Genomic DNA, 22095 nt, shown 5'->3' with positions numbered 1-22095 from the left:
AGTCTGCATTCATTTACCGATAACTACCGTATTTTTCGGACTATAAGTCGCAGTTTTTTTTCATAGTTTGGCCGGGGGTGCGACTTATACTCAGGAGCGACTTATGTGTGAAATTATTAATACATTACCGTAAAATATCAAATAATATTATTTAGCTCATTCACGTAAGAGACTAGACGTATAAGATTTCATGGGATTTAGCGATTAGGAGTGACAGATTGTTTGGTAAACGTATAGCATGTTCTATATGTTATAGTTATTTGAATGACTCTTACCATAATATGTTACGTTAACATACCAGACACGTTCTCAGTTGGTTATTTATGCGTCATATAACGTACACTTATTCAGCCTGTTGTTCACTATTCTTTATGTATTTTAAATTGCCTTTCAAATGTCTATTCTTGGTGTTGGGTTTTATCAAATAAATTTCCCCCAAAAATGCGACTTATACTCCAGTGCGACTTATTTATGTTTTTTTCCTTCTTTATTATGCATTTTCGGCCGGTGCGACTTATACTCCGAACAATACGGTACTTCTTTTTTCGGTCTGGTACTGCGAGTCAAAGATCCTTTATGTGATAAGAACACTTTGCTGTTATCAAGGGCCTACTGCAGAAATGTTCTGTATAACGACCAGTCTGCTTTTTTCTAGGACGTACTGCAAAAAAAATCTTCTGTACGACAGAAGTACTCGGTGGTACATATGGTGTTGCGACAGTCAAGTCTTGTTGGTCAAGTAGTCACCTCTTTAACTGTGGCGTCGTCAAAGAAGACCCACTTGGAAGACTTGGTGTGGTAGGCGAAGGCACAGTAATGTTGGCTGGAGTAGCAGATCATCCCCACCAGCAACAGCTCGCTCTTCTTTGCGTGCTCGTCAGTCACCCTGTAGAAAAGCTGCACAAAAACAATAACGGCTGCTTTAAATCACAACTAACAGAAAGAAGGCAGCAACAAGAATGAGGATTTGTTTGTGCCTAATGCGTTTCCTGCTAAGCCAGTTCTCACCCTTGAGAACAATAGCAAACAAGTAGCGGGGAGAGACTTGGGGGCGGGTGGAGGTTGTGTACCTTTAACACCCATTAATGTCACATTAAAGACTCCCGAATGAATCGAGGCTTTTGTGGCACACATCAGCAGGAGCTTGAGAAACATGAGCAGTCACAAATAAAGGCAACGAATAGTTCAGTACAACACTGAAGTCATGTAACATGTAAAGAGCCTGGCCCTGTTTGAAGCAAACCATGAATTCTGTTAGTTGTGAAGCTCGTCCAGCAAGAATACTGCTTGTGGGAGGGCTATTTGAAATGGGTGGCCCAGTACAGCTGGGGCCTTTTGATCAGCAGAGCAGGGTGACCCTTGTGGGTGTTTCAACTAGAGTGTGACTTGTGGCCAATTTTTCAGAAAGTTAAGAATATATGATGACAATGCATGACTCTGTCATAACTTTACATTCTGACCTCACTTAATTGATAGACTGAAACTTTGAAACATAAGAAATACGTTAACACTACTTTAAAGGTCTTCTAATCCAGTGGTCCCCAAACATTCTGATCCTACGGACTGACTTGGCTCAGCTTGACTCAGCTCTGTTCGGGTCATGAACATTATAGTAATCTAATGAGGTTTACCGCAGAAGAACCAACAGTTTTTAAGGACCGACTGCAAAAGCATAAAGCAAATATCCTCTATATAACAGGGATGCTCTGCTGTTTTTGAAGCACCTACTGCAATAACACCGGTAAAATACCCTATATGTAACAGAGCAGCTGTGCTGTTTTTGGGGAAGTACTGGAAAAAAGTGACCCTAAATGACAGGAGCGCTCAGCTGTTTTAAGGAAATACAGCAAAAACACTAGTCACAGATCCTCTTTTTGATTAAAAGCTCACCGCGGAGAGACTGAGATGAGGCCCTAATGAGCGGATCACATCCTCTGTGAGGTCCGACTGATCAGAATCCCAGACGAAGCCAATGGTGACGATCTCCGGGGAGTTCATTAGGACGCGCCTGATGCGAATTCTCTGGCCGCATTTGCTCTGGAACAGGAAAGACAAAGAATAAGCAAAACCAGGTACCATATCAAGCCAGGACAATAAACAAAAGTGTTTTTGCAGTGTAACGCTATATGACACCTACAGGACAGTTCCTCAGGTCTCCAACAGTGCATGCTGCTTGTAACAGTTCTCCAAATGAATCGTCCTTCCGCTGAAGCATCTGCTGGCTAAAAAAACACAACACAAACACGCAAGAAATGACACAAATGAAGACTTGAGGGGGGTGCAGTGAGTACAGTCCTCGTGAGGCCACAGGGGATAAAGTCCAAGGACAACAAGAACAGGACAGATGACAAAATAGCCTTACCAAAGTGCGGTGGTGGAGACATAATGCACCAGCTCTATAAACGGCAGCGGGTCAGAGGATGCCCCACAGCTACGGCACACGGACTAAGAAGGAAGAAGAAAACAGATAAAGTTACTAAAAACGTATTTGAATCTTTATACCTTGCTGGCACTGTCATATGCATGCCGGGCTAGCCGCTAGCACTGTAGTTCAAATGTGAATGTACACAAAAAATTGTACATACACAGAGGTGGGTAGGGTACCCAAAAAATACACACACACATTATATATATACATATACACACACATACAGTACATTTACTGTGTGTGTGTTATATACCGTATTTTTCGGACTATAAGTCGACGTTTTTTTTTTCATAGTTTGGCCGTGGAAATTATTAACACACTACCATAAAATATCAAATAATATTATTTATGTCATTCACGTGAGCGACAAAGAAAATGTCCGCAATCATCACACACACGTCAGCAATCGTCACTCACACGCCAACCAATAAGAATTCGGCGGGGGAGGGTCATGGCAGAAGTGCATTGTGGGTCATGGAATGCTAACTGTTCTATGGTATACGCTACTGCCAGAGCTATTAAAATGGATCACATCAACATTGGCGGTAACTTATAAAAACTGAGAAGGGCTGAACAAAAATGGCACCGAAAAGGAAATCATATACTGCAGATTACAAGCCGGACGTAGTGAAATATGCAGCAGAGAACGGCGATCGAGCAGCAGAAAGAAAGGGAGCGGCGCATACCAGTAGCGACAACGAGGAAGAAGATTTCATGGGATTTAGCGATCAGGAGTGACAGATTGTTTGGTAAACGTATAGCATGTTCTATATGTAATAGTTATTTGAATGACTCTTACCATAATATGTTACGTTAACATACCAGGCACGTTCTCAAATGGTTATTTGTGCGTCATATAAATAAAGTTTTTGAGTTTTACAATTCTTAACGAAGGCATACGCGCACACAGCTTTAAATTACTGATGATGATGCACTTACAAGAGTGAAGTAATTGTTTTTGTGTTTACCAAAGCTTACCTTTCTTTTTAAACTTACAAGACATGATACAAAATGACAAAAATAAATGGTACTTTATTTAGAAAATTGAAAAACATTCAAACTAGATTAAAATAATCAATCTAGAAATAAATTAAATTATTTTTTACACTTGTACGACAGAGTGTGTTAAAAATGTGACTTGAAACATTGCCAGCACTGTTATTAAAGGTGTTATGATGTCCACAGTTCAACCCTGGAATGGATCGTTTTGATATTTAACTGTTTTAAATGTGTTGGCTTCAGCTAAAGTCAGCATTTTAAAATCCACAGTGGTGTCTGTTGGGCTCCAATTGATATACACATATTTACGTACACACGCTCACTCACAAACAACATCTGTGATTTAGTGCTGATGATGCATGGACAACGCACGGACTACCCCACCCACCCCCATCCGGTCCTCCCCTCTACCTCTCAGGAACATGACGGATTGGATTCCCACCATCTTACACATTGATTCATGTACGTGTCAGACAATACTGTACTGTTTGTGCTGGGGTTCTGTTTGCTTGACCTTAAAGGAATAATGTGTAAGTCAAATAGTGTTCCACTCACTTGTTCGTAAAGAGACATGGCAAACTTCTGGTGGGTGATGCAGAACCTTGAGGTACACGCATCCGTCTCTTCAGGCACAATATGCAGGTGTATTCTCTCCAGTATATTCTCCTGTCAAATAATAATTTATATTTTGGTGGAGGACAAAGATAAATATGAAAAAAAAGATAAGCATTTTAAACCTAACACGTGGTTGGTTAGGTGATCAAATATTAAAGACAGGCCTTTAGGGGTTACAGGCTTCAGCGACACAGGCGGTTATTCTGCAGGATAAGTCTGCATATAAATTATCTAGCACCATGCTATTTTACATTTTAGCAAGGAGGATAAAATAAGAGGGAAGAAAAAAGCACCCCCACTCTCCCAAAACGCTAAAAAGTCATGGTAATTCTATTTAATTTTCTATATGGTGCCAGAGCACAACAGAATCAATGCATTCCTCTAAGTGGTATTGACAAAGTGGAACCCAGCAGAAATGAAATAAACTAAGAAAACGGATTACCCTTTTTTCCCCAGAAATATGTGCCTTCAAAATAACTAGTTCAGTGGTATCAACTGGGAAAAACATTGGGGCCATAACATGAGTCTCCCGTAATCCCATTACACATTTATCAATGATAATACAAAAATGTAGTATTTTACATATATTTTTTTAAAAGTTAGGATCAGGCAATTTAAAGGTGTTCCATTTGGAGACCCTTGGTCATACTTGGTTAAAGTATTGACTACTTCCATGCAAACAAAGCTCAATGGCTTCCAAGCACTGTATATTGTCTTTTAAGTCACTTTAGTCATGATTTTTTGTGAACAAACGACAGAATGACTTAGTTGCTTTTACAACACAGGCCCACCCATCAACCAGGATATCTGTGTTTTCACTATTGTATTGACTATTCGAAGTGTCAATCAATAAGCTTTAATGTAATTGGCCTGAGCTACCCTGATGTATCTTTGCACATTGAAATTGTGCCACAGTAAACGGATTAAAATGTTGTTCCCAGTTCAGGGATCATGGCTGATGCATCCATGCTAACCAAGATCATAGTCAAAATGTGGAAAATATGCTCATCCAACAGAAATCAATGCCTTTCTGGGTGAATATGACTTGGTGTAGACTCACTATTTTACTGGAGTACATTTACTTGATCATTGTCAACGTAATTACTACAAGACTAGAGGAGGAAGGTGTAGAACCATCTTGCTAACAACAACAATCCAAGGCAAGTGTGGCAGGGCTTAAAGCAGCTCACCAACTATAGAGGGGTTCAGATGTTTCTACATTTCCCACAATGCATTGTCGTTGGCCATATTAGAAGGCTTTGTTTGTATCACGCTTATTGTTGTTGAACATTCATCCAATGATAGTGATAACGACCAAGGACGTGTGCGATGGTCAACTGCCACGATCGAGGTGGAGAGATATTACTAGCTTTCATGGACTAGCCAAGCGTATTTGTGGACAAATGAAAGCGGCTGAACAGAAGAGTGAACGGCGAAGACGAGCATGGATCAATCACACCAACCGAGATGTGACGTGCTTTGTTAGGATAATTTCATTTCAGGTAATTAAAAAAAAAAAAAAGTAGAAATGAATCCAAAATAAATGACAGCCCCACTTTACATTAACTTGATGTGCTTGGTCAAAGAACTTTGAAGTTGTATTGATAGAAAATAGTACTCAATTATTTCATCCGGACTGCAGCCTCCACATATAAAAAAAACTTAATCGATATGAGAACATCATTCTTCCAATCCTGCCTTACAGTCACAGTGTGCTGAGATGACCTTAGATTAGTTATCTGTGATTATCCAGGGTGTCAAACTTGGGTCGGGTCATTTTTGAAAATGCATGACTCAAGCCTTGACGACACGATGTTGACTGGGTTTATACAGATAAACACAGACGTCAGGAAACAGTCCACCAAAAAAGCGGTCATGGCTTTCTAGACTCCTATACATTTGAAAATCCTTCAAGGTGTAAAATGGGCAGGGTCTCTACTCCACTTAGACTTGTCGATCTTGTACAGATCCTTGCATTCAATTGCGACTTTTTGCTTCTTAGAACGATTAACAAATTTCTGATCTAATGACTCACATTACTTCTACATCATATCCCAGCCGGTGCAATGATATTTTCCACTGAATAGTTCGTTCACGACAGCGGTAAACATCCATCCAACCATCCATCCATCTTCTTCCGCTTATCCGAGGTCGGGTCGCGGGGGCAACAGCACGTTAGCCTTTCAATATAGCTTCTTGCAATGCATTGTGGGATATTTAAGCCAAAGTCCGAAGCTCTCTATTAGGGCAACTTTTCAGAGATGGTCAATGCAAACGCCTCACTGGTGGAAAAACTAAACCACTTTTTGACCCCCCCTCCAGCAGCATCGACCCACACAAGCTGAGGGAGTGTCAGTAGGATTCTGAATGCGGTAAACCCACATAAAGCGGTGGGACCAGATGCAGTCCCGGGCAAAGTACTCAAGGCCTGTGCTGACCAGCTGTCAGGGGTTCTAATGAGTATATTTACCACCTCCCTGAAACAGGCCATGGTCCAATCGTGTCTTACACTAGCCGCCATCATCCCTGTCCACAAAAAAAACACCATAAGCAGCCTCAATGACTCCAGACCGGTTGCACTAACCACTAACTACTGTGGTCCTGAAGTTCTTTGAGAGGGCAGGCCTCCCCTACCTCAAGTCTTGCCTGCCCAGAATCCTCAACTTTGACCAGCACCAGTTTGCCTAAAACACAAACAGGTCAACAGCTGATGCTAACACCACCATCCTCCACATCACTGCAAAACACTTGGAGACACAGGGGAACTATGTCAGAAACCTCTTTGTGGACTTCAGCTCGGCATTCAGCAGCATCCTGCCGAGCATCCTAGACAAGAACATGGCTAACCTAGACTTACCACAACTCATTGGTGAGTGGATAAACAGCTTCCTTACAAATCGACCACAAATGGTGAGAGCTGGTTCACACACATCATCCACCCTGACGCTGAGCACAGGCTGAGCCCCTTCCTGTACGCATTGTACACACACGACTGCCTTCCCTCGTGCCAATCTTACATCGTAAAATTTGTTGACGACAACACGTAGTTGGGCCTCGTCTCCAACGGCAACGAGACAGCGAGCAGGGATATATATATATATATATATATATATATATATATATATATATATATATATATATATATATATATATATATATATATATATATATACACACCCAACTGAAGTATTGAAGGATTTGAAGACTGGATTAAGGGAACTTTCAATGGAATCAGTCAAAAAGTACTTTTTTTATGTGGAGACTTCAACATTGATCTCTTGAACCCAACAAGCAAAAGTCCATTAATGACTTCACAGATACAATGTATAGTATGAGTTTGTATCCCCAAATCACAAGGCCAACCAGAATTGCAAGTCACAGTGCTACACTTTTTGACAATATCTTCACAAATGTCTTTGATAATAATACAACAAGTAGACTGCTAACAACCGATATCAGCGACCATCTACCAGTTTTTACTATTTATGATGGGAACTACAGGAAGAAGAACATTGACAAAAAGACATTTCAAAGACTATGCACAGACGAAGGAATGATTTCCTTCAAGAAGGATCTGAGGAAACAAATTTGGGACAATGTATACAATGAAGATGATGTAGATGATGCATATGGGAATATTTTCAACACCTTTCTAACACTCTATGATAAACATTGCCCATGGAAAGAACGTAGTAAGAAGCAAAAGAAAAACAACCAACCATGGATGACAAAAGGACTGAAAAATGCTTGTCACAAAAAAAAAACATTGTATCGAATATTTATAACACAGAGGTCTATAGAGGCAGAAAATAAGTATAAGAAATATAAAAACAAGCTAATTGGTATACTACGAACATGTAAGAAGGAATACTACAGTCAATTATTAAACAAGAACAGAAACAACATGAGAGCAACATGGGGCATCCTAAATAGCATCATTAAAAATGGTGCTAAGAAAGATTACCCTCAGTACTTTCTAGATGGAAATACTAAAAATGACAATATGAACCAAATAGCTGAACGTTTCAATGATTATTTTGTTAATATCGGAAAAAATCTGGATCAAAGAATTCCAAATGCAGATTATGGGTCAGTTGAGGACTTGAGTGAGCTCATAGACAGAAATCCCAATTCCATGTTTCTTAAAAGCGTAACAAAAGAAGAAATAATCAAAATTGTAAAAAATTGTAAATCCAAGACCTCAACCGACTGTCATGGAATAGATATGGTAACGATAAAAAAGGTTATAGAAGACATTTCAGAACCTCTGACATATATCACCAACGTATCATTTCTAACCGGCAAATTCCCTGACAAAATGAAAATTGCAAAAGTCGTACCAATTTATAAGAACGGAGACGTACACCAGTTTACTAACTACAGACCAGTTTCATTACTTCCACAATTATCCAAAATCATGGAAAAACTATTCAATAGCCGATTAGATTTATTTATTAACAAAAGTGGGACGCTCGTGGAGAACCAATATGGATTCCGAGCAAATATCTCAACATCAATAGCATTAACCAAAATAACAGAGGAAATTACCAATGCAATAGATGGTAAAGAATGTGCGGCCGCAGTATTCATGGACTTAACAAAAGCATTTGACACTATTAATCATGATATTTTAATACGAAAATTAGAACGATATGGCATCAGAGGTTTGGTATTGAACTGGGTAAGAAGCTATTTAACCAACAGGAAGCAATATGTGAAGATGGGTGAAAATATGTCAACACGGCTAGATGTATCCTGTGGTGTACCCCAGGGATCAATACTGGGACCAAGATTGTTTAATCTTTAAATAAACGACATTTGTAAAGTTACAAAGGACTTAAAGTTAGTTTTATTTGCAGACGACACAACTGCTTTCTGTTCAGGAGAGAACACACAGAAGATAATACAAATAATAACAGAAGAAATGAACAAATTAAGAAGATGGTTTGACAAAAACAGACTATCTTTGAATCTCAGTAAAACTAAAATAATGCTATTTGGTAATAGTAGAAAAGAGCATCATACACCAATACAAATAGACGGAGTAGACATTGAAAGGGTAAAAGAAACAAGATTTTTGGGAGTATTAATAGATGATCAAATGAACTGGAAATCTCATATACAAAACATACAACATAAGGTGGCAAAAAACATTTCAATAATGAATAAAGCAAAATACGTCCTGGGCCAAAAATCACTTCATATTCTCTACTGCTCGCTAGTGTTACCATATCTGAGTTATTGTGTAGAAATATGGGGAAATAACTACAAATGTGCGCTACATTCGCTAACCGTGTTACAAAAAAGATCAGTTAGAATAATACATAATGTTGGATATAGAAAACATACAAACCCTTTATTTATTGAGTCAAAAATATTAAAGTTCGGTGATTTGGTAAAATTGCAAACAGCTAAAATGATGTACAAAGCTAACTATAACCTGCTACCAAAGAATGTACAACAATTCTTCTCAACTAAAGAGGAGAAATATAACCTTAGAGGAAAAAAAATTTAAACATTTATATGCACGTACAACACTTAGAACCTTTAGCATATCCGTATGTGGAATTAAATTATGGAACTGATTAAGTAAAGAAGTTAAACATTGTACTGATATGATCCAGTTTAAGAGGTTGTTCAAAATAATAGTGCTTACAAAGTACAAAGAAGAAGAATTATGAGAAATTCTTTCAACCTTATTGAAAATAAGATATTCTTCATCTCAGTATGTTAATAATGACTGAATTAATGAATTACATATTATAAAACTGTTGTGTATACTAATTCACAGATGTTATTTTATTATATAAAAAGGTCCGTAAATGATTCTATATATTTGTAAACGCTCTGAAGTGGGAAAGGGGTAGGATTAAATAAGCTTTGCTTCTTCCTACTCCTTTTCGGGCATGATGTAAAATGAAATTATATGAAATTGTGTGATGTATTATACTGTAAGTGTGTTCATGTTCGAAATAAACTAAAGAACGAAAGAAAGAGGTCCACACGCTCAGCGTGCGGTGCTCAGCGAATAACCTCTTGCTGAACGCTAGCAAGACCATAGAGATCCTAATATACTGGAGAATAAAGAGAGGAGACCACGCTCCAATACAGAAAAATGGTGTCAGCATGGAACAAGTAACATCTTTCAAGGTCATCAGGGTTCACAGAGCTAATGACCAATGGTCACATGGTGAAACAAAAAAAAATGGCAGCAGTGGTCAGGAAAATGAGACTGCACTTCTTAAGACTTCTTAAGAAATGTAACCTCGAGACAGCACTTCTGCTGACTTTCTATTACTCCGCCGTGGAAAGCGTGTGGCAGGGCTGGACAATTAACGTAACGTTATAGGGTACTTTTTACATAGAACAGGTTTATACAGTACATACTCCCTTTCTTAAACAAACTAAATAGCCTTTTTGGATTTACACGACCGAGACAGAGCATCTGTCTCTAGATCATTGCATACTTCAATTTCAATTTCTCATCTGCTCGATTGCATGCAGAGGAGAGATCACATTAATTACAGTAAATGAAATGTCTTTATTTTGACCCAGTGGATTATCTTCCTACTCTGTCTATCTGTGTTGGCCCTGTGATGAAGTGGCAACTTGTCCAGGGTGTACCCCGACTTCCGCCCAAATGCAGCTGGGATAGGCACCAGCACCCCCGCGACGGACAAGCGGTAGAAAATGGATGGATGGATGAATGTATTGTAAAAGTTTGTGAAATGTAGACACACATAATTAAAAAATATTGAATACAAAATAAATACAATTGTAATAAATTATTACATACAATAACAATAAATTAAATTATAACTAAATCCTATAATGTAAGACACACAATAAAATTAATACATATACCACATTAGTAAAAGGAAAATAAATGAACTGGTGTCAACATCATGGATTATGCATGAGGCATCCTTTTTCAAAGCGCACAAATGATGCAACCTCATGTATGTGCAGAAAACACAACAAGCGTTGCCAGTGATTACATAATCTGTCATCCAGATATTTAGAGGCAGTGTGGCAAACGCTTGATGGGAGGGGAAAGGAGGGACAGAAGCTCTTCTCAATGACCTAGCTTGTTGCAAAACTCAGAGCTCTCTCCTGACAGGAACTTACAAAGCACTCGGCTGCATCGTCCATGAAGCCCAGCTGGAAGCGCTGCTCGTCTTTAAAGGTCTCCGCCAAGGCGTGACGGAGGTTGTCCGAGGGCAGCGCTCGCTCCCGACTGTGCTGGAACTGGGAAAATATGCCCTAAAGAATGTAGAGGGGGAAATATGTTGGAATGTAGACAAAAACAGGACAATTTGCACTGAATGCGCACCTTTAATGCGCAAAAAATGCACGACTCCCCCAAACAGAAGTGCCCAGGTAGCTGCCTCAAGCTGCGTCTGAAGATGTCCAGCTGCCATAGGACCTGTAAAGAAGACAAAACAAACATTTCCTACATTTCTGAGACACAAGATCACACAAGAGCAGCAAAAATAACCGTTCGTTTCAAAACAGTGTCTCACTCTGAGTCATGCTGAGTGGAGCGTGACCTCACTGACTGGAAACCAAGAAGTGAGCCACAGGCCCCACAAGTCAATCTTCACGTTTATTTATAAAGCTCCCGGGAAGGGCGCTGACTAAGATGGGAAACCATGTTCTAACTAGGGATGGGTACTTCTAACATTTTACCCGATACAGTACAAATTCCCAGGACCTGTACAAATTCCCGGGACCTGAGAATCGATACCGGCGGTACTCAAAGGCACCAATTTTCGGTACTTTTGTGTGTAGTCATGTGTTAATAAATGCTAATTGTTCAATTTAACATTTAACACTGAGCTGTTAATGATAACTTTGCTGTCCAGTTACACTTCTGAGTATCATTTGTGTTGTGTCAAGTGTTAAATAGTAGACTTTGCATGCAGTTGCAATTCAAAGACATTAAATGGAATTCGTGTATAGACTATACGGTCTGTTGCCTTAGCCAGGAAGTATTTACTTTAGTTGAGCCCAACATAGTGTTTATACTGCAAGTATTGGATTTATTACACACCAGCTGTTTGATTGTAAAGTGCATCTTAGTTGTATTTTTCCATTACCAAATTTGAAGGTGTTGAAATCACCATGTAAAATCGAAAACCGGTTAATGTTGAGAGCCAGTTACTAGTGTTTCAATTACTTTTAATCAGTTTCCAGCTTTGAAAGCGATTCCCTTCACCACGGGTGGCGCCTAGGTGGCACCAACGCTCGAAGGTATGGTTATAGATCACGATAAAAGATTACAACAGGGTAACTTGTAATAGTTGAAAAGTCAATATTTAATTGTCTCTAAAGAATAACAACACATACGTGTCACCATCAAAGTTCAACACCAAAAAAACAAGGTGGTATTGCTGAGGCAGAGAGCCAAGCTGAAAGGAACATCAGGTGTGTCCAAACTTTTTGCAGTGAGAGCCGTAAACAGAAAAGTTGAAGGATGCGGGGGCCACTTTGATACAATTCATCCATTAAAGATAGTAATACCAATACAATATATATGACAATAAAATATAATAAATATAAATCCATTCAGGCTAAACTATCAGAACAAAACATCCACATCTTAGCTTTGTGTTATAGGAAACAAAGCAAATGTCTTCATTAGTATTTTTTCCACTAACGAAAACCTTTTTAAAGGCTTTAGCACAACCGATAACTTACCACATCTTGCAAGAAATTCGTACACACGTTCATCATGATGAGATGCAAAAACCATTTTGGTTTCCAGGTCCCATTTTGTGGGATTTGGGCAAGCTCCATTTGTTTTGTGTGTGTGTGCGTGGGCGTGTGTGTGTGTGTGTGTGTGTGTGCTCGCGCACAGGGTGCGTGTGATGCGTCAGTGCGTTAGATTTGTGGCAGAAGTGCTTGTAGTTAATGCATGCTGCTCCTGCTTGCTACTCTCTGCTTACAGCTATCGCCACCAGCTAGCCCCTGGGTGGGTGAAAAGAGGAGCCGAGTGCGTAAGCCTCCTCCTGCTGGTACAAAGCCTCTCCACCACCAAGACTCCTGTGGTGCCTCCTCGTGGCCACGCACGGTAAACTGCGCCTTTGCAGACGCAGGCTAAACTGTAGGGGATCTCGGAGCAGCAGTGGGCCCCAGAGGCGAGGCGTGCAGGCCCACCGGTGTGTGGACACGCCCTGGCGTCCGCCAACCACTGCCCCATCTATGGGTTAAATAGTGTTAGCGGGCCTGGCTCGCAGGGTGTAGTGATGCGTCTAGTGCAGCATGCTAGAGAGACGTTGCATGTAGGGATGCATGTGACGCATAGCTCCTGCCGCTGACTGACCCAGCTGGGTAAAGGAAACAGAGTGCGTAAGTCTTCCGAGGTCAGTACATAGCCTCTCCTTCACCAAGACCCCTCACCTTGCCTCCTCGTGGCAGCACACAGTATTTGGAGTCTCGCGACCTCAGGCTAAAATGTAGGGGCTCGACCCGCTGCCTTGTGGGTAAGTCCAGGAAGACAAGGGCTAGGGGAGCACACCCTGAGAGAAAAGCACCGTGATGGAGGCACACGTAGGCGGGCCACGACAGACTGAGGGTTCCGGCGGCCTCCTGCAGCTATGAAGAGGTGCTGGTTGTCCTGGGTTTCCCCCTTGCCACTAGGCTCCATCTCTTTGTGGCGAAGATAGTGCGACTGGGAACTGTGCACCCCCAGAGGCACTTAAAACATATCACCGCACAGGTTTCTGCTTCTGACCTTGGTGGATCCAGAACAGCAATTGGATTCTGAAGCACAAAGTCTGACGGCGTCAGGATGTCTGATAACGGGGGCAGGTTAGAATGAACTGGGAGCTTCTAGTTAGATCCCTGCACGTCAGCGATACAGGGCTATAATGGTCACTATCAGCTGGGAATTGAGTGGCAGCTGATTTCGGCAGACCCCTGTATGACTGAGCAGCCCTATTTAGGAGCCACACTGCTCACCCCAAAGTTGGGGAAAGGCCTAGAAAAGGTGGCCTAAACATTGCCCACTCTTCATACCCCGGGTAGGATACCGCACCTACCGGGACATTCCACTACCGCGGTCGAAAAACAAAAAATAAACAAGTTCCCCTGAAATTGGCTACATGGAACATTAGAACCCTCCTGGACAACAACCCTGATAGGCCGCAAAGAAGAACTGCACTTGTTGCTGCTGAGCTCAGACGTTATGGAATTGACATCGCCGCCTTGAGTGAGACCAGACTTCTGGATGAGGGATCCCTAAAGGAAGAAGGCCAGGGTTATACCTTTGTCTGGAAGGGTTACCCTACAGAAGGTCCGCATCACCATGGTGTTGGTTTGGCAATAAAAAACAGCCTGCTACCCAGTATCACTGAAACACCGCTACGCAACTCTTCTCAGTGCCTATGCGCCAACTTTACCATCCGAGAATGAGGCAAAGGACCGTTTCTACCAGAAACTAGATGAGGCCCTACAGCACATCCCTAGCAGTGACAAAATCCTCCTGCTTGGTGATTTTAATGCCAGGGTGGGGAAAAACCGCCTCATATGGAAAGGAGTGATTGGGAATCATGGTATCGGGAAGGTCAACAGCAATGGCATGAGGCTACTCAGTCTCTGTGCTGAGCATAACCTGACAATCACCAACACAATCTTCCAACAGAAAAATAAACACAAGGCTTCCTGGATGCACCCACGATCCAAGCAATGGCATCTGCTGGATTACGTCATCGTGAGACGCAAGGACGTGCACATCACCCGTGCAATGAGAGGTGCTGACTGCTGGACTGACCACCGCATGATTATCTCCAAGTTGCGAGCGTCAGTACGTCCCCCTGTTCGTCTCCGAAAAACTGGAAAGAAGCGGTTGGACTGTGCCCGGCTTGAAGCAGATGAGGCCCAGAACAGCCTTCGATCCTCCATTGCAGGGAAGCTCCAGGAAATCGACCCCTTCCTGAGCCCTGAAGGCAGTGTTGATGACAACTGGACCTGCCTTAGCTCAAAGCTCTATGAGGCTGCAGCCGAGTCTATTGGCTACCGCCGTAGGAGGCATCAGGACTGGTTCGACGAAAATTCAGAATCCATCAGAACCAAACTGGACACCATGCACAAGGCCCATAACGCAGCCCTGAACAACCCTACATCCGTCAGGCTAAAGCAGCACTGGAGAACATCAAGGAAGGAGGTACAGTCTGTTCTACGAAAACTGAAAAATGACTGGTGGACTGACAAGGCTCAAGAAATTGAACATTTTGCAGTGAAGAACGACATGCACAACTTCTATAATGCTGTGAAAACGATCCATGGCCCCAGGAACTCCTCTCTCTCACCGGTGAAGTCGGCTGATGGCTCAACCCTCATAAAGGACCAGAAACAAGTTGTGGACAGATGGGCGGCACACTTCCAGACACTTTTAAACCAACCTGCCACCCCTGATCTGGCAGTGCTGGATGAGCTGCCCAGCTACCCAACTATTGAAGAACTGGATCTTCCACCAACCTTCTCTGAAGTCCTGGCTGCAATTAGGTCACTTAAGAACAACAAGACCCCTGGCCCGGATGGCATCCCTGCAGAGATCCTTAAACAGGGAGGCTATCTCTGTACCAGAGCAATTTTCCACTATATTGCTGATATATGGAAGCGCGGAGCAGTCCCCCAACAATGGCGGGATGCAAATGTTGTAACCATATATAAAGGGAAGGGTGAGAAGTCTGTCTGTGGCAATAGTAGAGGAATATCCCTCCTGTCTGCTGCCGGCAAGGTTCTTGCCAAAGTGATGCTGTCAAGACTCATACAGAGCATAACGGAACACCTGTTGCCTGAGTCTCAATGTAGCTTCAGGAAAAATCGCAGCACTGTGGATATGATCTTCACAACACGCCAGCTACAAGAGAAGTGTCGGGAACAACATCAAGATCTATACATGGCGTTTGTGGACCTATAAAAGGCTTTTGATACGGTCAACAGAGACTTGCTCTGGGCGGTCCTTCTCAGGGTTGGTTGCCCGCGGAAGTTTGTAAACATCCTGTACTATTCAACATCTTCCTCATGAGTGTCACCTGGCTACTGCACAAAGAAGTTGAGGGAAGCAGTGGTGTGCTGGTGGATTACAGGTTGGATGGAAGCTTATTTAACATCAGAAGGCTGCAGGCGGCTACCAAGGTCAAAACTGTGAACATTGTGGAATTACAGTATGCTGATGATTGTGCCTTCGTGGCACATACATCAGAGGCTTTGCAGGCGACGTTAACAGCTGCTGTGAAGGCCTATAGTAGACTGGGTCTCACTGTGAACACTGTAAAGACGGAAGTACTGTGCCAGTGGAACTCCCCTCCGCCAACTCGACCACCATCACCTGTCTTTAACATCGATGACAAGCCCCTAGCAATAGTCCCAGACTTCAAATATCTTGGGAGCATCCTCTCCGAAAACTGCAGCATGGACAATGATGTTCAAAATCGAATCAGGTCTGCCTCAGCCTCCTTTGGTAGACTGCGTAAGAGGGTGTATGTGAACAAAGACCTCAGCATACGTACCAAGGTGGCAGTCTACCAAGCCATCTGTGTCTCCACACTATTATATGGCTGTGAAGCTTGGACCCTGTATCGCCGCGACATCCAACAGCTGGAGAACTTTCACATCAAGTGTCTCCAGCGGTTCCTTGGGCTGACATGGCGTGATCGTGTACCACACACGGAAGTCCTGAGTAAAACTGGTACCAAGAGCATGGAGGCCACTTTTCTCCAGTACCAACTACGATGGGCCGGCCACACCATCAGAATGTCAGTTGATAGACTTCCGCGACAACTGCTGTATGGTCAACTTCATCATGGCCAGAGATCTGCAGGTGGCCAAAAGCGGAGATATAAGGACCAACTGAAAATAACTCTCAAGAGGTGTGGAATACAGCACACACAGCTGGAAAGCTCTGCCTCAGATCGCCCTCTCTGGAGGCAACTCTGCCATGCAGGCCTTCAACATTTTGAAGAGGAGAGAAGCGCAGCGAGGGAAGGGAAACGCCAGAGGAGGAAGATGGGCCCTGCAGCCAAGACCACAACAAACACTGACTTCATATGCCCCCATTGCAATAGACCATGTGGCTCTCGTATTGGACTTTTTAGTCACCTCAAAACTCACCAATAGAAGAAGTGGAAGTCATCATCGGATACGATGGACTACCATAAGCAAGTAAGTGTGTGTGTGTGGTGTGTGTGTGTGTGTGTGTGTGTGTGTGTGTGTGTGTGTGTGTGTGTGTGTGTGTGTGTGTGTGTGTGTGTGTGTGTGTGTGTGTGTGTGTGTGTGTGTAATGTTCTATTACATGACGTGTTTATTTTGTGTTCAGAATGTGTTTTGGGTCAAAATAAATCGAGCTGTGGGCCGCAAATGGCCCTGGGCCACACTTCGGACACCCCTGGTTTACATCCATGAGCATCTGACAAAACGCAATGCTGGCAGAAAGTAGTGCTCGCAACTTAAAGTAGGAGAAAGTTCAAGACACTGAGTGCCAAATGCAGCGCTTGACTTGTTATAGACATCAAGGAACTAGACAAGTATTCATTTTAATTGTCTTTGTTTATTATCTTCACATACTACAACTAATTTATTTTCTCTGCAGAATTAGTCTATTATTAGCTTATCATTTCTTTTTTTAGTTTTGCCTTTTTTACATTTGTATTTCTTTCTTTTTCTGATCACTGCACAACCTATATAGTCTTCACAGTCATTGTTTAACTACTATTTCCTCACTGACATTTTTTAACAACATCCTTTCTTTTATTTAATCAAGAAGTGAACAAAATTGACATGACAAAATGTAAGTAAACAAAATATTGTAAGTCTCAATATGTAAAAGATATAGTGTGAATGACTTGTCACTAGCAGTGGGATGAGCTGTTCCTACCCATCTGTGGAATGTTGGATTGTGCAAATACATCTGTGTGATGTTCCTAATGTAACTAATTAATCATGTCTGATACAATTACACCATACCATACCAAAAAAAAACAATATAACAAATTGAAAATGTAAAATATAGGACTTAACACTGTAAGAGGTTGTAGCCTGTATGTGACCCATGTGCTGAACTTTGAGTAGGTACATACCGGTACATGTAGTAGTAGTTCCTACCTGCACAGCGCTGTTGAGGAAGCAGCTGTTCTGACCCGGCTCGTTCAGCAGTCCTTTGGTGGGCGCCAGAGACAGCATACTCCCCGGCTGGTAGGACTTCCCCAGGTTGCCCCCCGGCTTTCTGAAGAACTTGGCCCATGCCATTGAGTAGTGGGTTCTGCCCCCTTGTGCAAACAGCTTCGAGCAGAGACGTCGGATCGAAAAAAACAGGCGTAAGGCTCCACAATAGAACTCTGGGCTTGCTAGGTAATTCCACAAGATACTGCAGATGCCCTGCTACACATGGGCCACAAGTCCGGGTCTGCACTGTATGCAGAAGTGGTCTCTCCAGGATCAATAATGATAATACAAAAAAAAAGTTTTTTAAAAGTCTTTGAAAGTAGAAGTTAGATGCCTTCACTTTATCATCTTGAGTCTCTCATAGGTAAATCCACCACATGTGATGTTGACATTCAGTGGTCTGTTGGAGGGTCATAGTATCTGCTTCAATCCAAGATCCTACTTGAGACAAAATTAAAATTAGAACGGGATGTGTGGGAAACTTGTCCTAGCAAACTATAGAGATGTATACACGCAAAGCATCAAGTGGCGCAGAAGACCTTCAGCTAATCGAGTCAGATAATCTCTTCCTGCCACTTATACACCAGTAACTGGAACAAATGCAGCAGTTTTTTCCCCAACAAATGGTTCTTGAAAAATAAACGGGCCTGTACTTCTAAGTTTGATCATATTATGCCTATACTGGCTCACTTGCACTGGCTTCCTGTGCACCTAAGATGCGACTTTAAGGTTTTACTACTTACGTATAAAATACTACACGGTCAAGCTCCTGCCTATCTTGCCGATTGTATTGTACCATATGTCCCGGCAAGAAATCTGCGTTCAAAGAACTCCAGCTTATTAGTGATTCCCAGAGCCCAAAAAAAGTCTGCGGGCTATAGAGCGTTTTCTATTCGGGCTCCAATACTATGGAATGCCCTCCCGGTAAAAGTTAGAGATGCTACCTCAGTAGAAGCATTTAAGTCTCATCTTAAAACTCATTTGTATACTCTAGCCCAGACCTGGGCATTCTGCGGCCCGCGGGCCGCATCCGGCCCTTTGTGCGTCCCTGTCCGGCCCGCGTGAGGCCAATTATAAATTACAAAATAAATTTAAAAAAGTATCTATGTCGAGTGTGCAATACAACGGTGCTGCTTTTGTTTTGAAAATTGTTATTTGTATTACTTCCGTGTAGACGTATGCGTGATTGTGAGTGAATGTGAACAACTGCAATTACAAAATAAAGTTGAAAAAACATCTATGTCCTGCGCGCAATACAACTGTGCTGCTTTTATTTTGAAAAGTATTATTTATGGGCGTGTGTCCGTGTGTAACCTGCGAGTGAAGGTGCACATGCAGCGACAAGTGATGCACGGTTTACACCTGAGACGCCAAAAAGAGAAAAGTTGATGAGGAATGCCGTGTTTTCAACAACACATGAACTGCAAAGCAACGTCCCCTCACCTAAGGTGCGTGCCTGCGCAATTGCGCACTGCTCAAGCGTCCGCTGCGCGCAGCAAGTATATATGCCGCGCACCAAATCAAATCCCATCTGAATTCTAAACAAAATAAACATATTTATTCTATGTAATTTTGCAATGCAACTTTGAGTGACAGTGACAACAAGCGGTCCTAAGTGTGTTCGTCAACACCGTTCAATTGAACACCGTTCAATTATTGTAACGTCTATCGAGATGCTTCGAGGACAGGAATTATATCGATCACTTTATTGAACAAAACTGTTTATATTCGGACATAACCACACCAAAAACATGAGTAAAACAATTCTATCTCGAAAAACTAGTCATTTTCTGCCATACAAACCAGGCCAAAACCAACTTGTCATCTGTCACCAACACGCATAGCACTAAACCACTGGTGCGTTTAAGGCCACACAAAAAGTCGGACAACTCAAACACCACACAAAGTTACACTATGACTCCTCAGTCATACGTGTGCTTATTTTACTGTCATTTATTATTAATGTTAATTTATATATATTAGTCATGGAATGCTGTTACACACACTATGTTGAAGTATTACTATTATTATTATTATTATTATTTAGCTTACGGTATATATCAAAAATAATATTGAGCAAAATTTAATTGAAATATTGTCGATGTGGCCCTCCAGCAGTGCTCGGGTAGCTCATGCGGCCCCCGGTAAAAATTAATTGCCCACCCCTGCTCTAGCCTTTAAATAGACTCCCTTTTTAGACCAGTTGATCTGCAGTTTCTTTTCTTTTCTTTTCTACTCTGCTCCGGGGTGGACCGCTAGCCTGTCCATCGGATGGGGACATCTCTACGCTGCTGACCCGTCTCCGCTCGGGATGGTTCCTGCTGGCCCCACCATGGACTGGACTTTCGCTGATGTGTTGGACTTTCACAATATTATGTCAGACCCACTCGACATCCATTGCTTTCGGTCTCCCCTAGAGGGGGGGTGTTACCCACTTATGCGGTCCTCTCCAAGGTTTCTCATAGTCATTCACATTGACGTCCCACTGGGGTGAGTTTTCCTTGCCCGTATGTGGGCTCTGTACCGAGGATGTCGTTGTGGCTTGTACAGCCCTTTGAGACACTTGTGATTTAGGGCTATATAAATAAACATTGATTGATTAATTGATAGATACAGTACATTTCAAGATTAAGTCTTGATATGTAGTGCTACGAAGTTGGTTAACTTCTTAGCAGGATATGTTACCAGTGTAACTAGCAAATATGACAACAGGGAGGTAAAATAGCTAATTGTGTTCAATTTTAACATGTTTACCAAATCACATTTAATTCTCAGTCGTTTGAGAAATGAATGGCTGCATATTTACTTATTGAGGGTACAGTAAATTTACACTGCTTTACACTAACTCCTTTATATGGTATCACAGCGTCATTTTTTTAGTGTTGCAAAATGCAGGCTGTCTTATATTCTGGTGGTAAAGAGACTTATAAACACAAACCAACACATGGCACCAATGCATTTTACCAAAGCGAGTCAGAGATTTCCTTCCTGTTACACACCAGTGACCTGAGGTCATTGATATGTCTTGGAAAATAGGGGTTATATAATAAATTGGGTCAATATATTAAATTATCAACATTTTCTATCCTTTTATCTTTGTTTTAGCCCCATAAAAGTTTGTGTGTCGCTAACCTGGGAAAGTGTTCCGCACTGAGCAGTTTAAGGAATGTCAACAAAGCTTGCACATTAACTTTTACAAACAGGCCAAGGTCGAGTTGAACTTATACTCAGCAACAGCGGCACGCTATCGTCCCCAAAGCTTCCACATGCAAGCATTAATGAGAGCTGATTAAACTTTACAAAAACAATTATTGTCATTGCCAGTCACTGAGAAGACATAAAATGACAAACAGTAGTTTGGAAATGTAACTAACTAAACATTATTATGTCGTTCATTAATTTTCACATGTTCATGCCAGTAATCCACACATTTACAAAGATATACACGTGATAAACAAATAGCTTAAAAATTAGTTACTATATTTTTCCAGCTTTTCCCATTTAGGTGCCTTTCAAATTCCATTTTTTTGTCTTACAAACACCAAAAAAAACCGGCCTAACCTTCCCCCCATAAGAAGAGAGATGCAGCACAGGATATTATCGCGAGTCGCGGCAGGAGGTGGCATTAAATTTGTAACATTTTTCAGTCCAGAACAGAAAAGGGCAACACTAGCTGACTTTGATAGCTTTGATGAATGTTTATACTTGTGCTGAGTGTGCCAATAGGTTGTTATTACATTACAGAATGTTTGTTTTTATTATGCACATTTTTCATATACAGTGTTCCCTCGATTATTGCGGGGGTTAAGTGCCATCTCAATGTACTCAATGGTAGGCGGAGCAGGTTGCTTCACGGTTAGTGATGAGGTCAATGCATAAGTCAG

The 22095-nt window shown here is 41.8% G+C and overlaps 1 protein-coding gene across 5 annotated transcripts in view; it reads right to left on the bottom strand.

Annotated features, from left to right (window-relative positions):
• The window catches only part of LOC133662176 (inactive ubiquitin carboxyl-terminal hydrolase 53), a 54221-nt gene that overhangs the window by 17415 nt on the left and 14711 nt on the right, over positions 1–22095 (bottom strand). For 4 of the 5 annotated variants that reach the window (XM_062065925.1, XM_062065929.1, XM_062065928.1 and 1 more), the window contains 8 exons: positions 18152–18649; positions 11376–11468; positions 11171–11305; positions 3983–4093; positions 2363–2445; positions 2138–2222; positions 1891–2037; positions 748–897 (listed from right to left, as the gene is read on the bottom strand). In XM_062065925.1, coding sequence (XP_061921909.1) covers positions 748–897; positions 1891–2037; positions 2138–2222; positions 2363–2445; positions 3983–4093; positions 11171–11305; positions 11376–11468; positions 18152–18295 — 948 coding nt within the window. In that variant the 5' untranslated portion in view covers positions 18296–18649. Of the gene's footprint in view, positions 1–747; positions 898–1890; positions 2038–2137; positions 2223–2362; positions 2446–3982; positions 4094–11170; positions 11306–11375; positions 11469–18151; positions 18653–22095 lie in introns of all 5 variants that reach the window. The other variant, XM_062065926.1, reaches the window with a different exon arrangement.

This window comes from Entelurus aequoreus, linkage group LG12 (genome assembly GCF_033978785.1).
Source record: "Entelurus aequoreus isolate RoL-2023_Sb linkage group LG12, RoL_Eaeq_v1.1, whole genome shotgun sequence".
In the NCBI taxonomy this organism is placed as follows: Eukaryota; Metazoa; Chordata; class Actinopteri; order Syngnathiformes; family Syngnathidae; genus Entelurus; species Entelurus aequoreus.
The sequence above is the reverse complement of the archived record's forward strand: the minus strand, read 5'-3'. Positions and strand labels throughout refer to the sequence as shown.